Source organism: Euleptes europaea, chromosome 20 (assembly GCF_029931775.1).
Source record: "Euleptes europaea isolate rEulEur1 chromosome 20, rEulEur1.hap1, whole genome shotgun sequence".
Taxonomy (NCBI): Eukaryota; Metazoa; Chordata; class Lepidosauria; order Squamata; family Sphaerodactylidae; genus Euleptes; species Euleptes europaea.
Genome location: NC_079331.1, coordinates 8237684 through 8255141, shown reverse-complemented (window position 1 = coordinate 8255141; position 17458 = coordinate 8237684). Strand labels below are relative to the sequence as shown.

General features: G+C 51.2%; 1 protein-coding gene across 1 annotated transcript in view; it reads left to right on the top strand.

Moving 5' to 3' along the window:
• Window positions 1-17458, top strand: part of GRAMD2A (GRAM domain containing 2A) — a 42113-nt gene that overhangs the window by 3563 nt on the left and 21092 nt on the right. The window contains exon 3 of the mRNA XM_056866075.1: window positions 3744-4063. Within this exon, the coding sequence (XP_056722053.1) occupies window positions 3744-4063 (320 nt within the window). The remainder of the gene's footprint in view (window positions 1-3743; window positions 4064-17458) is intronic.

The following is a 17458-nucleotide window of genomic DNA, read 5'->3' as shown; positions in this document are numbered from 1 at the left end:
CGTGGCTGAGTCAAGAAACTGCCTCCTCCGTGGCGTTGGGTCAGAAGCTTGGAACGGGACTCCCCTTTGCTGCTTAGATGGGCAGCATCTCTCCTGACCCTCCCCAAAGAGAACATAAGAGGCCCTGCTGGATCAGACCAAGGCTCATCAAATCCAGCAGTCTGTTCACACAGTGGCCAACCACGTACCTCTAGGAAGCTCCCAAACAAGACAACTGCAGCAGCATTCTCCTGTCTGTGCTCCACAGCACTTAATATATTCGGCATGCTCCTCTGAACCTGGAGAGAATAGGTATGCATTGTGACTAGTATCCATTTTTACTAGTAGCCATGGATAGCCCTCTCCTCCATGAACATGTCCACTCCCATCTTAAAGCCTTCCAAGTTGGCAGCCACATCACCACATCCTGGGGCAGGGAGTTCCACAATTTAACTATGCATTGTATAAAGAAATATTTCCTTTTATCAGTTTTGAATCTCTCACTCTCCAGCTTCAGCAAATGCCCCTCGCATTCTAGTATTACGAGAGAGGGAGAAAAGCTTCTCTCCATCCACTCTCTCCAAACCATGCATAATTTTATAGACCTCTATCATGTCTCCCCAAGCTGCCTTCTCTCAAAACTCAGGGTACACAATGGCCACTATGTACTAAATGTGTGTGTGGGGGGATGCAGTCAACTTTTCTGCAGGTGACGATGGAAGAAAGCCCCCCTGCCCTTTAACCATTCTGAAAGCCATGCTGGGAATCATGGGACCTGCACAAATAAAACCTACACGAAATTTTCTAACAGAGCGGTTCCTCAGTGGAGTAGGCTTCCTCGGGAGGTGGTGAGCTCTCCTTCCCTGGAGGTTTTAAGCAGAGGTTAGATGGCCATCTGTCAGCAATGCTGATTCTATGACCTTAGGCAGATCATGAGAGGGAGGGCATCTTGGCCATCTTCTGGGCATGGTGTGGGGGGCAGGTTGTTGTGAATTTCCTGCATTGTGCAGGCGGTTGGACTGGATGACCCTGGTGGTCCCTTCTAACTCTGTGATTCTGTGGTGGCTGAGGTTAGGAGAAGCACTGGGGGAAGCCAAAGCCAAAAAAGGTGGCTGGATCCAACCTAATATTTTGTTTTAAATGGCCCTGATTTCACTAAAGTGCTTTTTTTTTTACCAAGTGTTTCCTGCTGGCCATTTTATCTGTGTATACATCTATATTTATATCTGTCTGTATTGATCTAGATCTATATGTAGACCTATAAAAATACCACACAGCGGGTTTGGTGGTTACTGCAGAAACTTTGTCGCTCACAGATAATGCACAGAGTAGTTTTGCAGACTTCTGCCAGACCAAAACTAGCCCGCAGGTGTGTATCGAGCACAACAGCAACAGATATGTATATTTTTGGCATGACTCTTGCGGTTTCCTGATGGTTTTCTGCCACGATTAATACCTGCTTTCCACCCTACTCCATCCCACTCTTTAATGGAGTTCTGAGGAAGGCTCTCTTAGCTCTCCAAAGACCATATTTTTAATGTTTATTTCACATTTATAATTTTCTTTTTAAAGTAGCGTGTGAGGCATTCTGGGGCTGCTGACCAACAGTGCCGTCCTGTTTCATTTTTCAAAAATTTCCAGAAATGAAATTGACGGGACCAAAAGCTTTTGCCATGTGGTCTAGTTAATTTCACTGCTGCATTTACTGATGGGGCTAAGAGAATGCTGCAGAAGCCTAACAATGAGGCTCCATCATTACATTCTGTATAGTTTACAGAGTGACCACTAGTGGCATGAAAGCAGTTACGGAGAAGCCGTTCCCATTGCTCTGTGGAATGAATGAACTGTGCATAACCTAGGAAACCAGGTGGACATCATTTTTGCTTGGAGGTATTTCCTGTATGGCGCAGGGCAGAAGAGGACTTGCCAAAGGCAAGGTCTTTATTTCAGAACGATTGCTACATCCCTGGCTGTGGTAGCTGCACAAAGCAGATGCACGGGGAAAGGCTTTAAAAGAGAGAGAGCAGGGTTGTGGGGCGGTGAATGAAGCACCAGTAATGGGGACTAAGAAATTGTGTGTATTTTTACCCCACCCTCCTTCTAAGGAACGCAGCAATGGCGTACCCGGATGTCCTCTCCTCCATTTTATCCTCCCAGCAACCTTGTGAGGTTGGTTAGGCGGCGAAAGAACGACTCGCCCAGTATGTTTGGCAAGCAGGGATTTGAACTCAGGTCTCCCCAGCTCTAGAGAGCCAGTGTGGTGTAGTGGTTAGGAGTGGTGGAGTCTGATCTGGAGAACCGGGTTTGACCCCCTACTCCTCCACATGAGCAGCGGAGGCTAATCTGGTGAACTGGGTTGGTTTCCCCGCTCATGAAGCCAGCCGGGTGACATTGGGCAAGCCACACTCTCTCAGCCCCACCTACCTCACAGGGTGTTCGTTGTGGGGAGGGGAAGGGAAGGTGACTGTAAGCCGGTTTGAGTCTCCCTTAAGTGGTAGAGAAAGTTGGCATATAAAAACCAGCTCTTCTCCTCCTCCTCCTCCTCCCCCCCCCATTCTATCACACTGTCTGTCTGTCATCTATTCTTTGTCCTTGCGGTCCTCCGACTTCCTGTTAACGTTATGGGAAAGACGGGGTGGCGTAATATCATTTTTTTGTTTGTTCTAAAGACTTGTAGTCTTAATTGCCGCCACACAAAGAAGAATTCCATGTGACCGGGGAGGTAGTTTCTGCCAGCCTGATCAGGCGTCATCGAAGGCTTGACCTCACACGCTCTGTGTCGTCTTAAGCCGCTTTCTCTGAACCTGTGTGAATCATTTCTGAATGGAATGGCAGGCTGGGCGAAGGAGCTGCACCCGGCGCAAGGGAATGAGGTCGTTGCGGTTGGATCGGGCCTGCGTCTCGCACTGGAAGCCCTTGGGGTTTGGGATGGGCCTTCTGTGGGCAAGCCTCTGTTGGGACCCTGAGTCTCCATGTGGAGACATGGCGAGGGTTTGGCTGAGTTTCCCTGCCTTAGAAGGGAACTGTGTTGTGCAGGTGGAGTTTATTTAGTACATTTTATCCTGCCCGTCCTCAGGGTGCCACAGCTATTCCCCACTCCGCCGTTTTATCCTCACAACAAACCTATGAGGGGGGTTAGGCTGGGAGGCCCCAGGTCATGAACACATGAAGCTGCCTTCTACTGAATCAGACCCTTGGTCCATCGAAGTCAGTATTGTCTACTCAGACCGGCAGTGGCTCTCTAGGGTCTCAGGCAGGGGTCTTTCACATCCCCTCCTTGCCTAGTCCCTTTAACCAGAGATGCCGGGGATTGAGCCTGGGACCTTCTGTGTGCCAAGCAGATGCTCTTCCACTGAGCCACAGCCCCTCCCCACCTAGCAAGCTGCCACAACAGGGTGAAGATTCGAACCTGGGTCTCCCCGGTCCTAATCCAACACCCTGACCACTACAGCACACTGCCTATGGTGTAGAGAACGAGGATGCAGTAAGGGTGGCTGTTTATGACATCTTACAGACTGTTCAAGGTGCGTGCCGGCAGCCTCCTCGGTCATGAGGCCGACAGCTGTTTCCCCTCCTAACTGAGATTATCTTGTTTTCTAAAAAAAGGGGGGGGGGAATATCTGCGTAAATCTAAGCCTCGGTATCCCTCTGCTGTGTTACGTAACCGTGTCACGCTTGGCTTAGGGTGGTTTTAGGGGTAGCGAACGCTGCTGGGTGAGTGTTCCGGGCTTTAAAATGTCCTTTAAAATGCTTTTATTTAATAGTCTTGACTGGCATTATGGAGAAACTGGGGCAGAGAGAGATGTGGGATGCCCTTGATGTCGCCCTGGCTGATAGATATCTGTCGGCTTGCATCAGAGGCAGCCGGCCCAGGTCTGAGATAATGTCCAGACGGAAGAGCACCGGAGGAGAGCAGAATCACAAATGCGCGGGTGCACGCTCGCGGCGTCCCTGGCTCCGAGCCGAGAGTTGTGGGTCTTCACGAGACAGGCAGGCCTATCCGTTTGTGGGCGTGCGGGAAGCGGTGGTCTTGGGTAGCACAAGCACGACGTCACGGGACAGAGGTCGCAGGAAAAAGCCTCAGGTGGGAAGCGAAAGATATGCGGCGTGGGGGAAGGAACCTGCGCGAGGCCAAAACAGAGAAGTCTAATGCCGATTGCGCTGCTGTGCACAATGAGAAGGAAAAGGTTCTGGGAAGTGAAATGAGACCAGGACTCAAAAGTAGCACAGGCGAGGGACAGTTTGGGAAACCCACGCAGCTCCTTTGCTAAAAATGCAAGTGTAGGCAGCTAATGAGGCCAAGCAGAGACGTTTTTCTGGGTGCTTGCGCTGAGTAATGTCTCGTTCCAGTCGCGGCTACCGCAGAGGGAGTTGACGTGGAAATGATCGTGGTACTCTCCGCTGGGCCTTGAAAATGGCTTTGATATTGTCTCTGCCGATTATCGTTGTCCGCGATCCTTGGGCCCGATCTGACTCAGGTGGTGTGGGAGCAACGTCCTGAACAATTACAGCTCTGCAGCTTTATTCGGGAAAACACGATGTGCTTTGGAGATAGCGTTGGTGTTCACGGGTGACCTCGAAAAGCACGCCGGAAGTTGAGATGCAACTGCAAACCCGTCTTTCCCTCGATGAGGAAGAAGAGTTGGTTTTTATATGCCGACTTTCTCTGCCACTTAAGGGAGAATCAAACCGGCTTACAACCCCCTTCCCTTCCCCCACAACAGACACCCTGTGAGGTAGGTGGGGCTGAGAGAGTGTGACTAGCCCAAGGTTACCCAGCTGGCTTCGTGTGGAGGAGCGGGGAAACAAATCCAGTTCACCAGATTAGCCTCCACCATTCATGTGGAGGAGTGGGGGATCAAACCCGGTTCTCCAGATCAGAGTGCCAGGTCCCTCTTCACCACTGGCGGGAGGTTTTTGGGGTGGAGCCTGAGGAGGGCAGGGTTTGGGGAGGGGAGGGATTTCAATGCCATAGAGTCCAATTCACAAAGCGGCCATTTTCTCCAGGTGAACTCTTCTCTATCAGCTGGAGATCAGTTGTAATAGGAGGAAGATTTCCAGCTAGTACCTGGAGGTTGGCAACCCTAATTTTGGCATAGGCAATCATGCCACAAGATGGTAGCCCACTGGGTGCTGAAGTCATGCCCTACTCAGCAGAAACATTATCCTCTATCCTAGCGTCAGGCTAGGATCTAGAAGATCCCAAGTTTGAAACCCCACTCTGCCACGGAAGCCTCAGCCCAACCTACCTCACAGGGTTGTTGTGAGGATGAAATGAACACACGAAGTTGCCTTATACTGAATCAGATCCTTGGTCCATCAAAGTCAGTATTGTCTACTCAGACTGGCAGCAGCTCTCCAGGGTCTCAGGCAGAGGTCTTTCACATCACCTCCTTGCCTAGTCCCTTTAATTGGAGATGCCAGGGATTGAACCTGGGACCTTCTGCATGCAGAGCAGATGCTCTACTGCTGAGCCATGGCCCCTTCCCAGTTGAGTAACCCTTAGGGTATGGAAGGGTCTCCAGGGTCTCAGGCGGAGGTCTTTCACATCACCTACTTGCCTGGTCCCTTTACCTGGAGATGCCAGGGATTGAACCTGGGACCTTCTGCATGCCAAGCAGAGGCTCTGCCACCAAGCCACAGCCCCTCCTCATGGCTCTGTAGGGTCTCAGGCAGGGGTCTTTCACATCAGCTACTTGCCTAGTCCCTTTAACTAGAGATGGCCAAGCACAGGCGGCCCCAAACGGAATCAACGCCGGCTCCTGGGTAACGCTGCCAGGCTCCCTGCAATATTTATATGGCCACCCTGATTATGCTTGGGTAGAAATCTGGCATCAGATCTCTCCTGGTCTCTGGCTCCCTGCCCAGGAAGAGAGAATGAACCTTCTGTGTCCCGCGGACTCCACCTAAAAGCCGTCGAAAGTGAGTGGGGTCCTGTTTAACCTTCCCCCCCCCAAAAAAATGCAAGGAACTAGGAAGGCATCCAACAATATCAATATGCTCTGGGCTTTTGAGCAGCAGAAAAGAAGCAATTTATTATATATGTCGTTTCCCCCCCCCCCCCCCCGTGGTTTATCCTGTGAGACTGCTGGCGCAGAGAGCTGAAAGGGTTTTATGTCGATTCCTTCATGTGAGGCCCAGCCGTGACGGCTGGCTGAAATAGCTGGGGAGGAGGGAGGAGGTGGCGTGATACCAGGACTGACCATACTGTTAGAGAAGGCAGGGTCGTGGTGGGGGAGGTGGAGCTTCCATGTTCAGAGGCAAGGTGCCTTTGAATGCCAGCTCTGGCGGAGGAGGCTTTGCTCTCTGTGCCCTACTTTTAGGCCTTCCGGGGGTCGGCCCCTGCGGGAAACAGAAGGCAGGACTAGATGGCCTGATCCAGCATAGCCACTCTTTCTCTTGCACTCCTTGGGGAGGGGCCGTGGCTCAGTGGTAGAGCATCTGCTTGGTATGCAGAAGGTCCCAGGTTCAAACCCAGGAATCTCCAGTTGTAGGGGACTAGGCAAGTAGGTGATGGGAAAGACCCCTGTCTGAGACCCTGGAGAGCCGCTGCCAGTCTGAGTAGACAATACTGACTTTGATGGACCAAGGGTCTGATTCAGTAGAAGGCAGCTTCATGTGTTCATGTGTTCAAGTTCTGGGTTACCATTAAAAAGTAACCAGTTGTCAATTGTTTAATTCTTTTTGCCCCCATATTGAATGGGAAGGAGGAAATGGATATTAATTTTCCTCTTCTGCCACTCAAGCAGTTGTCTCTGAGTGGTACAGGTATCCTTGTGGGGCGTTCCCATGTCAGGCTGATGATGTCTGGGAGTGAAGAAAACGGCTGGCTCTCTGCTCCTTGAGTTCCCACATGCTTCTTCGAAAGTATCCCCTCCGATCCTTCCGATACCCGATCAATTCCACATCACAGTCCTTTGCAAAGTTACTCCTGCCTAATCCTGTTGAAACCCTGTCAATTTATTAAGTCTTATTTCCAGATGGCCAGGCTAGCCTGATCTCGTCAGATCTCAGAAGCCAAGCAGGGTCAGCCCTGGTTAGTATTTGGATGGGAGACCACCAAGGAAGACCAGGGTTGCTGTGCAGAGGAAGGCACTGGCAAACAACCTCTGTTAGTCTCTTGCCATGAACCCCCCCCCCCCAAAAAAAGGGTCGCCATAAGTCGGCTGCGACTTGAAGGCACTTTACACACACACACACATTGCCGGAAGGCTTTCTTTGTTTTGAGGATACGTCACTGCCGTATCCCCAGTCAGGCTGCTGGTTCGTATCGTCTCCTGGGGAAGTCCTAAGGTAGGATCAGGACCACTGGGAAAGGGGGTCTGGACCTTCTCTGGTTCCCTGACCTTGAAATAAGCCCAGGAAGCCTCTGCTTATCCCCTTTGGGGACCGCATCCCTCACCGAATTTCTCTTCTCGTCACCCACCAGAATGCGGGGCTCTTGTGTATCCAAAGAAGTTGTCGCATGGCTGGCTACGAAGGTGGCGTTTGTTGGGACTGCTGCTTGCCGGAGCATCCACCACAAACACAATCTGGACTTTGCAATGCTTTGGGCGGGGAAGAGGGAATTTAGCAGATGGGACTGCAGTAGAAGTTGGGCACGGGCTGAGAACAGGCAACCTCCGGCAACAGGTGGTGTTGACTTTCCGGGTGGCATGACTACAAATTAAAATTAGTAGCAATCTGCTCCCCTCGATATTCTCCCCCGCCCCCCGCTTCTGTGAGCCGTAGATCAGCATCTCTCCCTTACAACAGATGCTGGGAGATCCTTAAACAGATCTTCCTAGTGGCTTTTTTAACGCTTAGTTGCACTTGCCCTGATTCAGGCAGCGTGCGTTTCAGCATCGCCCTGCACCCTTTCACAAACTGCAACCAGGCTCATCCTTGTGCTGTTACATCCCCTTAAAGAAAAAGGACAGGTATCTGCCTCTTCTCCCCCCCCCCCTTTGAGAGGCTGGTATCAGCACTGGAGGAGGGAGCGCAGTTTTGATTAGTAAAACTATGCAGGGATGGAAGGGATCAATCCCACCTAGAAGAAGACGAAGCGTTGGTTTTTATATGCCGACTTTCTCTACCACTTAAGGACGAATCAAACTGGCTTACAATCACCTTCCCTTCCCTACAGCAAACACCCTGTGAGGTCGGTGGGGCTGAGAGAGCTCTAAGAGAGCTGTGATTAGCCCAAGGTCACCCAGCCGGCTTTGTGTGTAGGAGAGGAGAAACAAATCCAGTTCACCAGATTAGTCTCCGCCGCTCACGTGGAGGAGCGGGGGAATCAAACCCGGTTTTCCAGATCTGAGCCCACGCTCCAAACCACCGCTCTTAACCACTACACCATGCTGGCTCCTCCTTGCGTGGTCCTGATCCAAATCGGGGGCCCGTGCAGCTGTAAAAAACTGGCAGAGGTCCCTGATTTCATTCCCTACTGCGAACCCTCTGTCGTTTTCATTAATTCGTGCTCATTGCCGGCCGACTCTGTGGCACAAGCAGTAGTGGCCGGCGAGTCCGTTGCAAGTTAGGGCGAGGGTTCGAGTCATCGCCACTCTAGCGCTTACCTACTTCTTGTGGCGGCCTCAGACTTGGCAACGGCCGCAGTTTGTGGGCCTAGCGTCTTTTGTGGGGTCGCTGGCCGGTGAGCGTACCAGTCTGAATCTCGGGCTAGGGGAGTCCTTACCAGCTGGAGATCTGCGACCCGCAGGGGATTAGGACGTCCGGGCGGGAGCATTAGCCTGGGATCAGCCATCCCAGCAGTCGTTCATTGGTTCCCTTGATCCTTTCTGCCTCTTCCATACCAAGAGGGAAAATTACTCCGCCTCCCAGAGTGTCTGTTCTTCGCCTTCTGTTCAGGGATCTGGCGCTTTCTTCCCTCCAAAGGGACGGGAACTCTTCTGCCTGGTTGAGAGCCGCTTAAAGAGGTCACCTCGGGGGCTGTTAGCGGTGAATGCTGACCTGCCAGGAACGCTCTGTTTTAATAGCCCCAGCTTCCTGCTTCAAAGACTTTCTTCTTGCGTGACCGATTTGGGGTGCCGGCTGAAGCTTTGCTGAATCAGGCGAGCGCGGGAGGGCCATGGATCAGGTGTCGGCGTGGGGCAGGTAAGCAGAGCTCCTCAGGATGCTCCCCGGCGGGGCATTTTTCTGCCTTCCACATTTCAGCGTCATGCATAATGGAGAGGAAGGGAGCAGGTTGGACATTGGGACCGTGTTTCAGAAGCGCTGAGGTTTTCTGATTGGCTGGAGGGGCAATGATGCAATGTGATTTTTTTTAGGGTGCTTGGCCCCAAGGTTGCAAAAAGAAAAAAAAGTATCATAGAGAACCATAGAGTTGGAAGGGACCACCAGGGTCATCTAGTCCAACCCCCTGCACAATGCAGGAAATTCACAACTACCTCCCCCCACACACACACCCCAGTGACCAGAAGATGGCCAAGATGCCCTCCCTCTCCTCATCTGCTTAAGGTCATAGAATCAGCATTGCTGACAGATGGCCATCTAGCCTCTGCTTAAAAACCTCCAGGGAAGGAGAGCTCACCACCTCCCGAGGAAGCCTGTTCCACTGAGGAACCGCTCTGTTAGAAAATTGTTCCTAACGTCTAGACGGAAACTCTTTTGATTTAATTTCAACCCGTTGGTTCTGGTCCGACCTCCTGGGGCAACAGAAAACAACTGGGTACCAAATGTTCAGGGTCCTTTTTTAAAAAACATGTAAAAATGCATACATAGCGAGTGAAAACATGTTTAAACTATAGTGAGAGTGGCTGTTTTATGTTGTTTTTTGGTCTGGTTAGGGCTTCCTGGCTTGATCCCCACCCAGATTTATACTCCTGTGTCCCCTTTCTTTTTTCCTCTCTCCATGGTTAAATAACTTGTTAACTCTTAGTTGATGGTGTGACTTTTAGCGGACTTTTCATTGAATTGCTTTAAATCTACGGAAACCGCCATACGAATGAAATATTGCTTCTACCGTACTACAGTACGATATCCAACAATGTGTGAATGCAGCCCTAGGGAAAAGCAGCGGTGTAAAATGGGCCTCCCGCAGAGCAGCTGGTGGACCAGCTCGCTAGGGCTGCCAACCTCCAGGTACAGGAGGAGGAAAAAAGACACCTCTGTACAAATATCAGGGGGATAAGAAAATCAGTACAGGAGTGAGTATTATTAGAATATTATTAGAAATCAACAATTTCTTATTGTGACTACAAACATATATTTTACAAAAATAGTCACGTTGACCATCAACATACAAACAGCAACAGCAACATATATCAGACGCAAAAGGTGCGTAATAAATAGGGTGAGTACACTTCAGTCAATAATCTTTCTACGTTTGTATGTTTGTATGTTGATGGTCAACGTGACTATTTTTGTAAAATATATGTTTGTAGTCACAATAAGAAATTGTTGATTTCTAATAATATTCGCTCCTGTACTGATTTTCTTAACCTCCAGGTACTAGCTGGAGATCTCCTTCTATTACGACTGATCTCCAGCCGATAGAGAACAGTTCACCTGGAGAAAAGTGGCCGCTTTGGCAATTGGACTCTATGGCATTGAAGAGTCTCCCTCCCCCAAACCCTCCCGCCAGTGGAGAAGAGGGACCTGGCAACCCTACAGCTCTCCCTTGCGTGGGTTGTGGTCAGTGGGGCTCATTCTGCCTTTGAACCCCTCCCGCCCCCCTGCCCCCTGCTGTGGATTAGGGCGAGGAAGACAGAGGTCTGATCCTGCCCTTCCCTCTCCGGTCTGTAGTCGCTTTGGTCGGGAAGCCCCCTCTTATAGCTGTGGAATCCAACCTTTGCCCAGATGGACAAATCTTTCCCTTATATCCTCTCTTCAGAAATCCAGGCTTAAAATGTGTCTGAGCAAATCTCCGCTTTGCCTGATCCGGGCAGCAAATCCACTTAAGGCCTTGCCGCTTCTTCTCTTCCACCCCCCCATCCCGTGTGTACAATTGCTGGTAGTGGCAAAGGAAGGGGGGGTTGTACTGTCCTGGGGAACAACCAAACAGCACCTACTTGCCTAGTCCCTTTAACTCACTGGTTCCCAACCAGGGGTCCGTGGACCCCCAGGGGTCCGCGAGAACTAAATTAAGGTCCGTGAAACAAAGTTATAAACCCATAATAAATTAATATTTTCAATTATAAGTTCTCTATTATAAAAATATATATTCAAAAATTATTCTAAGTTTAAAGTTTAACTAACAGTTATGATTAAAGTTTATTTTCAAATTCTCGGAATTTTTATTTTGAACCTTGGGGTCCCTGCACTGAACAAAAAAGTCCTAGTGGTCCCTGGTCAAAAAAAGGTTGGGAACCACTGTTAACTGGAGATGCCGGGGATTGAACCTGGGATCTTCTGCATGCCAAGCAGATGCTCTGCCACTGAGCCACAGCCCCTCTCCATCTTTGAGTCTGGCCTCTTGCAGGGCCCTGCTTTACAGCAGACCTGCTCCCTGTCTGAAAAGTGTGGCGTGTTCCAGGGAAATTACTGGTGGGTGCCATGGTGCCCTTTGGCACCCTGTTATGGAGCCCTGTACCAGACCCTAACACTTCTCCGTTTAAACTGCTGGTTTTTTTTAATGCTATTGACAAGCTTTTTTGCTTTAAATTGTAAGCTAAAAAGTTAAGGTAAAGGTCCCCTGTGCAAGCACCGGGTCATTCCTGACCCACGGGGTGACGTCACATCCCGACGTTTACTAGGCAGACTTTGTTTATTTACGAGGTGATTTGCCAGTGCCTTCCCCGGTCATCTGCCCTTTACCCCAGGGGTGGGGGAACCTTTTTCCCCGCCAAGGGTCATTTGCATATTTATAACATCATTCGCGGGCCATACAAAATTATCAACTTAAAAATCAGCTGATCAAGCTCTAATCAGGCAGCCGCCCCAGGTGACCCCCCCGGCATGGGCAAGCAGGCAGGCATCCAACCGGTGGTGCATTCACCCACCTGGTGGCACAGGATGGTCTGTTGCACCAGCCTGGTGTAGCCATCTAGCCACACGCCGGAGTTGCTCCTACTCCGCATGGTCGGGGCCGGATTGTACAGCCGGCTCCTGCTACCTCTGCCTGCAGGGATGAAATGAGGACACACTAGCTAAGAACTCCCCCCACAGCACATTCTGGCCCTGCCCCCTTTAACCCCTCCATTGTCGCCACTTCCATCCCCAGCCCTCTTGTAGTACAGAGGGAATACATTTCTCCACGTCCCTGGTGAATAAGGGTTAATACAGTTTCTTGGATGGTCCTAGCAGCTCCATAGCTAACAACTCTTCTGCAAGGGGGGAAAAAGTTTCCTTTTCTCAGCAAAACAAACTCACATCCGCATTGAATGGAGGCTATTCCTGTCCGCGGGAGGGGGCGGATCGCCAGTCTTAGATCCTTCTGTGCTAGAGATCTGCCAGGACCCACGAAGGGCCAGACCAAATGATTTTGAGGGCCTAAAACGGGCCCCGGGCCTGACGTTCCCCACCCCTGCTTTACCCCCAGCAAGCTGGGGACTCATTTGACCGACCTCGGAAGGATGGAAGGCGGAGTCCACCTCGAGCCGGCTACCTGAAACCGACTCCCGTCGGGATCGAACTCAGGTCGAGAGCAGAGCTTGGACTGCAGGACTGCAGCTTACCACTCTGCGCCACGGAGCTACCTCCAGAAATTTCAGCGGAGAGTGTGAACGAGGATGGTTTTTAAAGGACGAACAATAACTACTGTGTAAACTGCAAGGTCCAAAGGCCAGGGAACGTGAAAGGCTCCGCCTGCGACATTAAACTAGCAAACGGCAGGTTGCTTGAGGCATCCTTTTTGAAGCTGTTGCATGGCTTTTCTCAAGCCATCGGTCAGCAATGCTGATTCTGTGACCTTAAGCAGATGATGAGAGGGAGGGCATCTGGGCCATCTTCTGGGCGTGGAGTAGGGGGTAACTGGGTGTGTGTGTGGGGGAGAGGTAGTTGTGAATTTCCTGCATTGCGCAGGGGGTTGGACTAGATGACCCTGGCGGTCCCTTTTCCAACTCTGTGATTCTAAGCATGGGTGTCTGTGGCAAAACATGAGAAACAATGAAATCAGCTTAAATGTCTGGGCTGTTGTTAACTGAGTAAAGGGGAGGATGTTTGTGTGCGTTGTGTGTCCTTAAAAAACAGAGCGGCAGGAAGAGAATGTACTTGCACTTACGGGACTGCAGGCCCCCTCCGTTGGGTGGAAGTAGCTGTCAACAATGCTCCTTCCCTGGAAACGCATTCCTTAGCTGACGCTGGAGCGACGAACATCACTTCCAAAAATAAATGCAAAGACCAGGAAATCGGCATAGAAAAGGTTGCCTCTGCCCCCCTGCAAAGACAATGATCTCTCTCCCTTCCCCAGGAGCCCTTTTTGACTCCCTTTCTTTACACGTCTTTTCTGAACTCTCCCAGTAGGTTACGAAATAGCCTCCTTTAGTACTGTCCTTACCATGGCCCCATAGCTAAGAAAGAGGGGCTTGTCCAAGACCACCCCCACCCTGCAGGCTGCTTTGGGTTTTTGCTCCCGTTCCACCGCGGAAGCTCCCTGGGTGACTTCGAGGCAGTCTCTCTCTGCTTTCCCTACCTCACAGGGTGGTTGTGAGGATAAATTGGAAGGAGGGAGGAACCATGTATACCCCCCTCAGCTCCGTGGAAGAAGCGCAGGACGCAACCGTGATGGGTAGAGGTGATGGTTTTCCACAGGTGCCCATTCGGTGGGAAACTGGAAATATTTTTATTATATATTTAATTCGTTTATACCCCGCTTTTCTCCCCAGTGGGGACCCAAAGCAGCTTACATGATTCTCCTCTCCTCCATTTTATCCTCGCGACCACCCTGTGAGGAGCGCAGGCTGAGAGAGTGTGACTGGACCAAGGTCACCCAGAGAGCTTCTATGGCCGAGTGGGGATTTGAACCCAGGTCTCCCAGATACTACTCCGACACTCTTAACCACTACACCACACTGGCTCTTCACAAATATCCGCAGAGAGGAAGAATATGTTCCATGTAGTCTGACTTAAAATGCACATTTGGACCACTTGAGTTGAGCCGTGGCTCAGTGGTAGAGCCTCTGCTTGGCATGCAGAAGGTCCCAGGTTCAATCCCAGGCATCTCCAGTGAAAGGGACCAGGCAGGTAGGTGATGTGAAAGACTTCTGCCCAAGACCCTGGAGAGCCACTGCCAGTCTGAGTAGGCAGTAGGTGATGTGAAAGACCCCTGCCTGAGACCCTAGAGAGCCTTGAGGAGGAGCTGTGGCTTGGTGGCAGAGCCTCTGCCTGACATGCAGAAGGTCCCAGGTTCAAACCCCGGCATCTCCAGGTAAAGGGACCAGGCAAGTAGGTGATGTGAAAGACCTCTGCCCAAGACCCTGGAGAGCCAGTCTGAGTAGGCAGTGCTGATTGGGAAGGGTTATGGCTCAGAGGTAAAGAATCTGCTTGGCATGCAGTAAGTCCCAAGTTCAATCCCCGGCATCTCCAGTTAAAAGGACTAGGCAAGTAGGTGGTGTGAAAGACCTCTGCCGGAGACCCCGGAGAGCCGCTGCCGGTCCGAGTGGACAGTACTGACTTTGGTTGACCAAGGGTCTGATTCAGTAGAAGGCAGCTTCATGTGTTCATGTTAGGAGCCAATAGAAGTCTTGGGCGTCGGGACACACCCTGGGTCTTGGCCCTCTCCCTTGCACCTGTCCAGTCCGGAGAAGGCCGCTCACCCTGTGAACCTTTTGTCAGGACCTGCCCTCCCGAAATAGCTAAAAGTTCTTGCCTCGCCGACTGACTCCAGAACGTGACACCCGATGCCTGGGGATCGGAACCAGCGCTGGCTCTTCTCCTTCCTCCCTCCTCACCACGTCGGTCTTGGGAAAGAGCTCTTCTTTGATTTGCCTTCATGGGTGGGAAGGAACGCGAGAACGCCCAGCCAGGGTACCCTTTGCCAACCGCGGTCTTTCCGGGATGATCAGGACCGCGGCCAACGGGGGTGACCTAAAAGTAGCGACAAAGCTCGTCCGGAAATAGCTCCAAGAAAACCGCTCAGGGCTCGAGAGGAGACGTCTTTTGACCTTTCTCTCTCTGTCTCGAAAGCCCTTTGGGAAGCCCACAGGGCCTGGCTCGGATCCTCTGCAAAACTGAACTGTTCAAGAGGGCTTTTCTACGCAGGCAGTAGGATTGCACTGCGCGAAACGATTCGCAGAGTTGCTTGGATAAATGATTGAGGACTGTGGTCGATAATACCGTGTCAAGTTAGCCGCAGGTGGGAGCCTGCCATGTAGTTTTGCATCATTTAATGGGTCACGCTAAAAGTTTGCTTCCCCGCCACCCCCCCGGACGTCCGTCACTGTCGGAGGAGCAACTGGAAGGGACTAAAAGGGTGAGCTGCAATCCCTGGAGGTTTTAACAATCTATTTTTATTATTGCTGCTGTAGGACCTAAGATCTATATCCGCATCAGCTGACTGGCATCATGTGTACCTGAAAGCACTGCAAATAGCTTTGGCAGCCTTTCCCACCTCCTGTTTTTTCTTGCTTTCTTTTTTGTTTTAACCTTTGCCTTTCACTTCCTGGTCCTCCCACCGTGAAAGTTAAGGGCTTGTGATATCTGATCTCGTCCAAAAGCCTCCCGTGTCCCTCATCCTTCTCTCACTCCAGCGATTCCCACCTTTCTTGTTTGTATGCCGCTTCCCCGCAACTAGGGTTCCAGAGGTGTGAGCACATATGCACATAACCTCAGAAATGCACCTCTGGAAAAGCAGCTTTTGAGCAGCGAAATGGCGGGTGGGGAAAACGGTGTAGTAACTCCTTCCACCATTTGCTGCTCCAGAACCAGCCAGCGGGGTGTCGTGGTTAAGAGCGGTGGTTTAAAGTGGTGGACTCTGATCTGGAGAACCGGGTTTGATCCCCCCCTCCTCCACACGAGCGGCGGAGGCTAATCTGGGGAACGGGATTTGTTTCCCCACTCCTACACACGAAGCCAGCGGGGTGACCTTGGGCTAGTCACAGCTCTCTTAGCGCTCTCTCAGCCCCACCTACCTCACAGGGTGTCGGTTGTGGGGAGGGGGAAGTGACCGTAAGCCGGTTTGAGTCTCCCTTAAGTGGTAGAGAAAGTCGGCATATAAAAACCAACTCTTCTTCTTCTTCAGAATACTGTTTTTCATTGACAAAGTGTCCGCACGCGGGGCTTTGTTTGCACGCTTGCTGTGTCTTTCTAGTTTGTCTTTCAGTCACCTGAACAGAGAAATCCAAGTGGAAAATGCCAACCCGCCAGTCCATTCCACAAGCCGTTCCCTCCAGAACAAGCTTGAAGCGTCCCCATGGTAATGCAAGCGAGCAGCATGTGATACTCGGCAAGTCCAAGCCTGCCTCCCGGCTTACGCTGCAGCTGTGTTAACGGGAAACGCATCTCAATGAGACCATGTGCCTGGCCCTTCGAACTCTGTATATGTGCAGATGACTTCAGCCGGCACAACTTGGGGGTTGGGGAGGCAGTTCTATTTCTCACACAGCAATTCCCATTCTCCTATTTGAATGCAGTCGCAGCTCCCAGTGGGGAGGGTCTATCAGTGCAGTACATTTTCACCCTGCCCAAAGGACTACCTGGTTCTCCCTCCCCTATTTTATCCTAACATCGACCCTGTGAAGTAGAACTGGCCGAGTGAGTGTGTATGTGACTGGCCCAAGGTCGGCTGCTATGATGGCAGAGTGGAGATTTTTAAACCCCGGGGTTCCAAGATATCCTAATTGACAATCTTAGTACTATACTGTGCTGGATCTTATCTGACGAAGGGAGCTTTGGCTTGTGAAAGCTTATACCCTGAAAATCTTCTAGGTCTCTAAAGTGCTACTGGACTCGAATCGACGTGTGCTGGATCTCAGTATCCTAATGAGCTGTCTAGCTTTTTAAAAAATTGTTTTAAGGATCTGGAGTTCCATTTGGAAGAAGAAGAAGAGTTGATTTTTATATGCCGACTTTCTCTACCACTTAAGGAAGAACCAAACCGGCTTACAACCACCTTCCCTTCTTCTCCCCACGACAAGACACCCTGTGAGGGAGGTGGGGCTGAGAGAGCTCTAAGAGAACTGTGACTAGCCCAGGGTCACCCAGCTGGCTTTGTGTACAGGAGTGGGGAAACCAACCCACTTCGCCAGATTAGCCTCCCGCTGCTCATGTGGAGGAGCGGGGAATCGAACCCGGTTCTCCAGATCCGAGTCCACCGTAAGAGTAGGGGGAAAGGACTGAAGGAAAAGGGGTAAAGATCAGGTTGCCGGTAGGGAAATTTCTGGCGATTTGGGGGCAGAGTCTGGGGACGGGGGAGTTTGGGGAGGGAGCTCAGCAGGGAGGCGATGCTGTAGAACCCACCCTCCAAAGCTACAATTTCCTCCAGATCTCTCTATAGCCTGGAGAGCAGTGGTAATTCCCGGAGAACTCCAGGCCCTACCTGGACAATGGCAACCATAGGTATAGTTCATTGTCTCAGAAGGTCGGACCAGGGCCAACAGGTTGA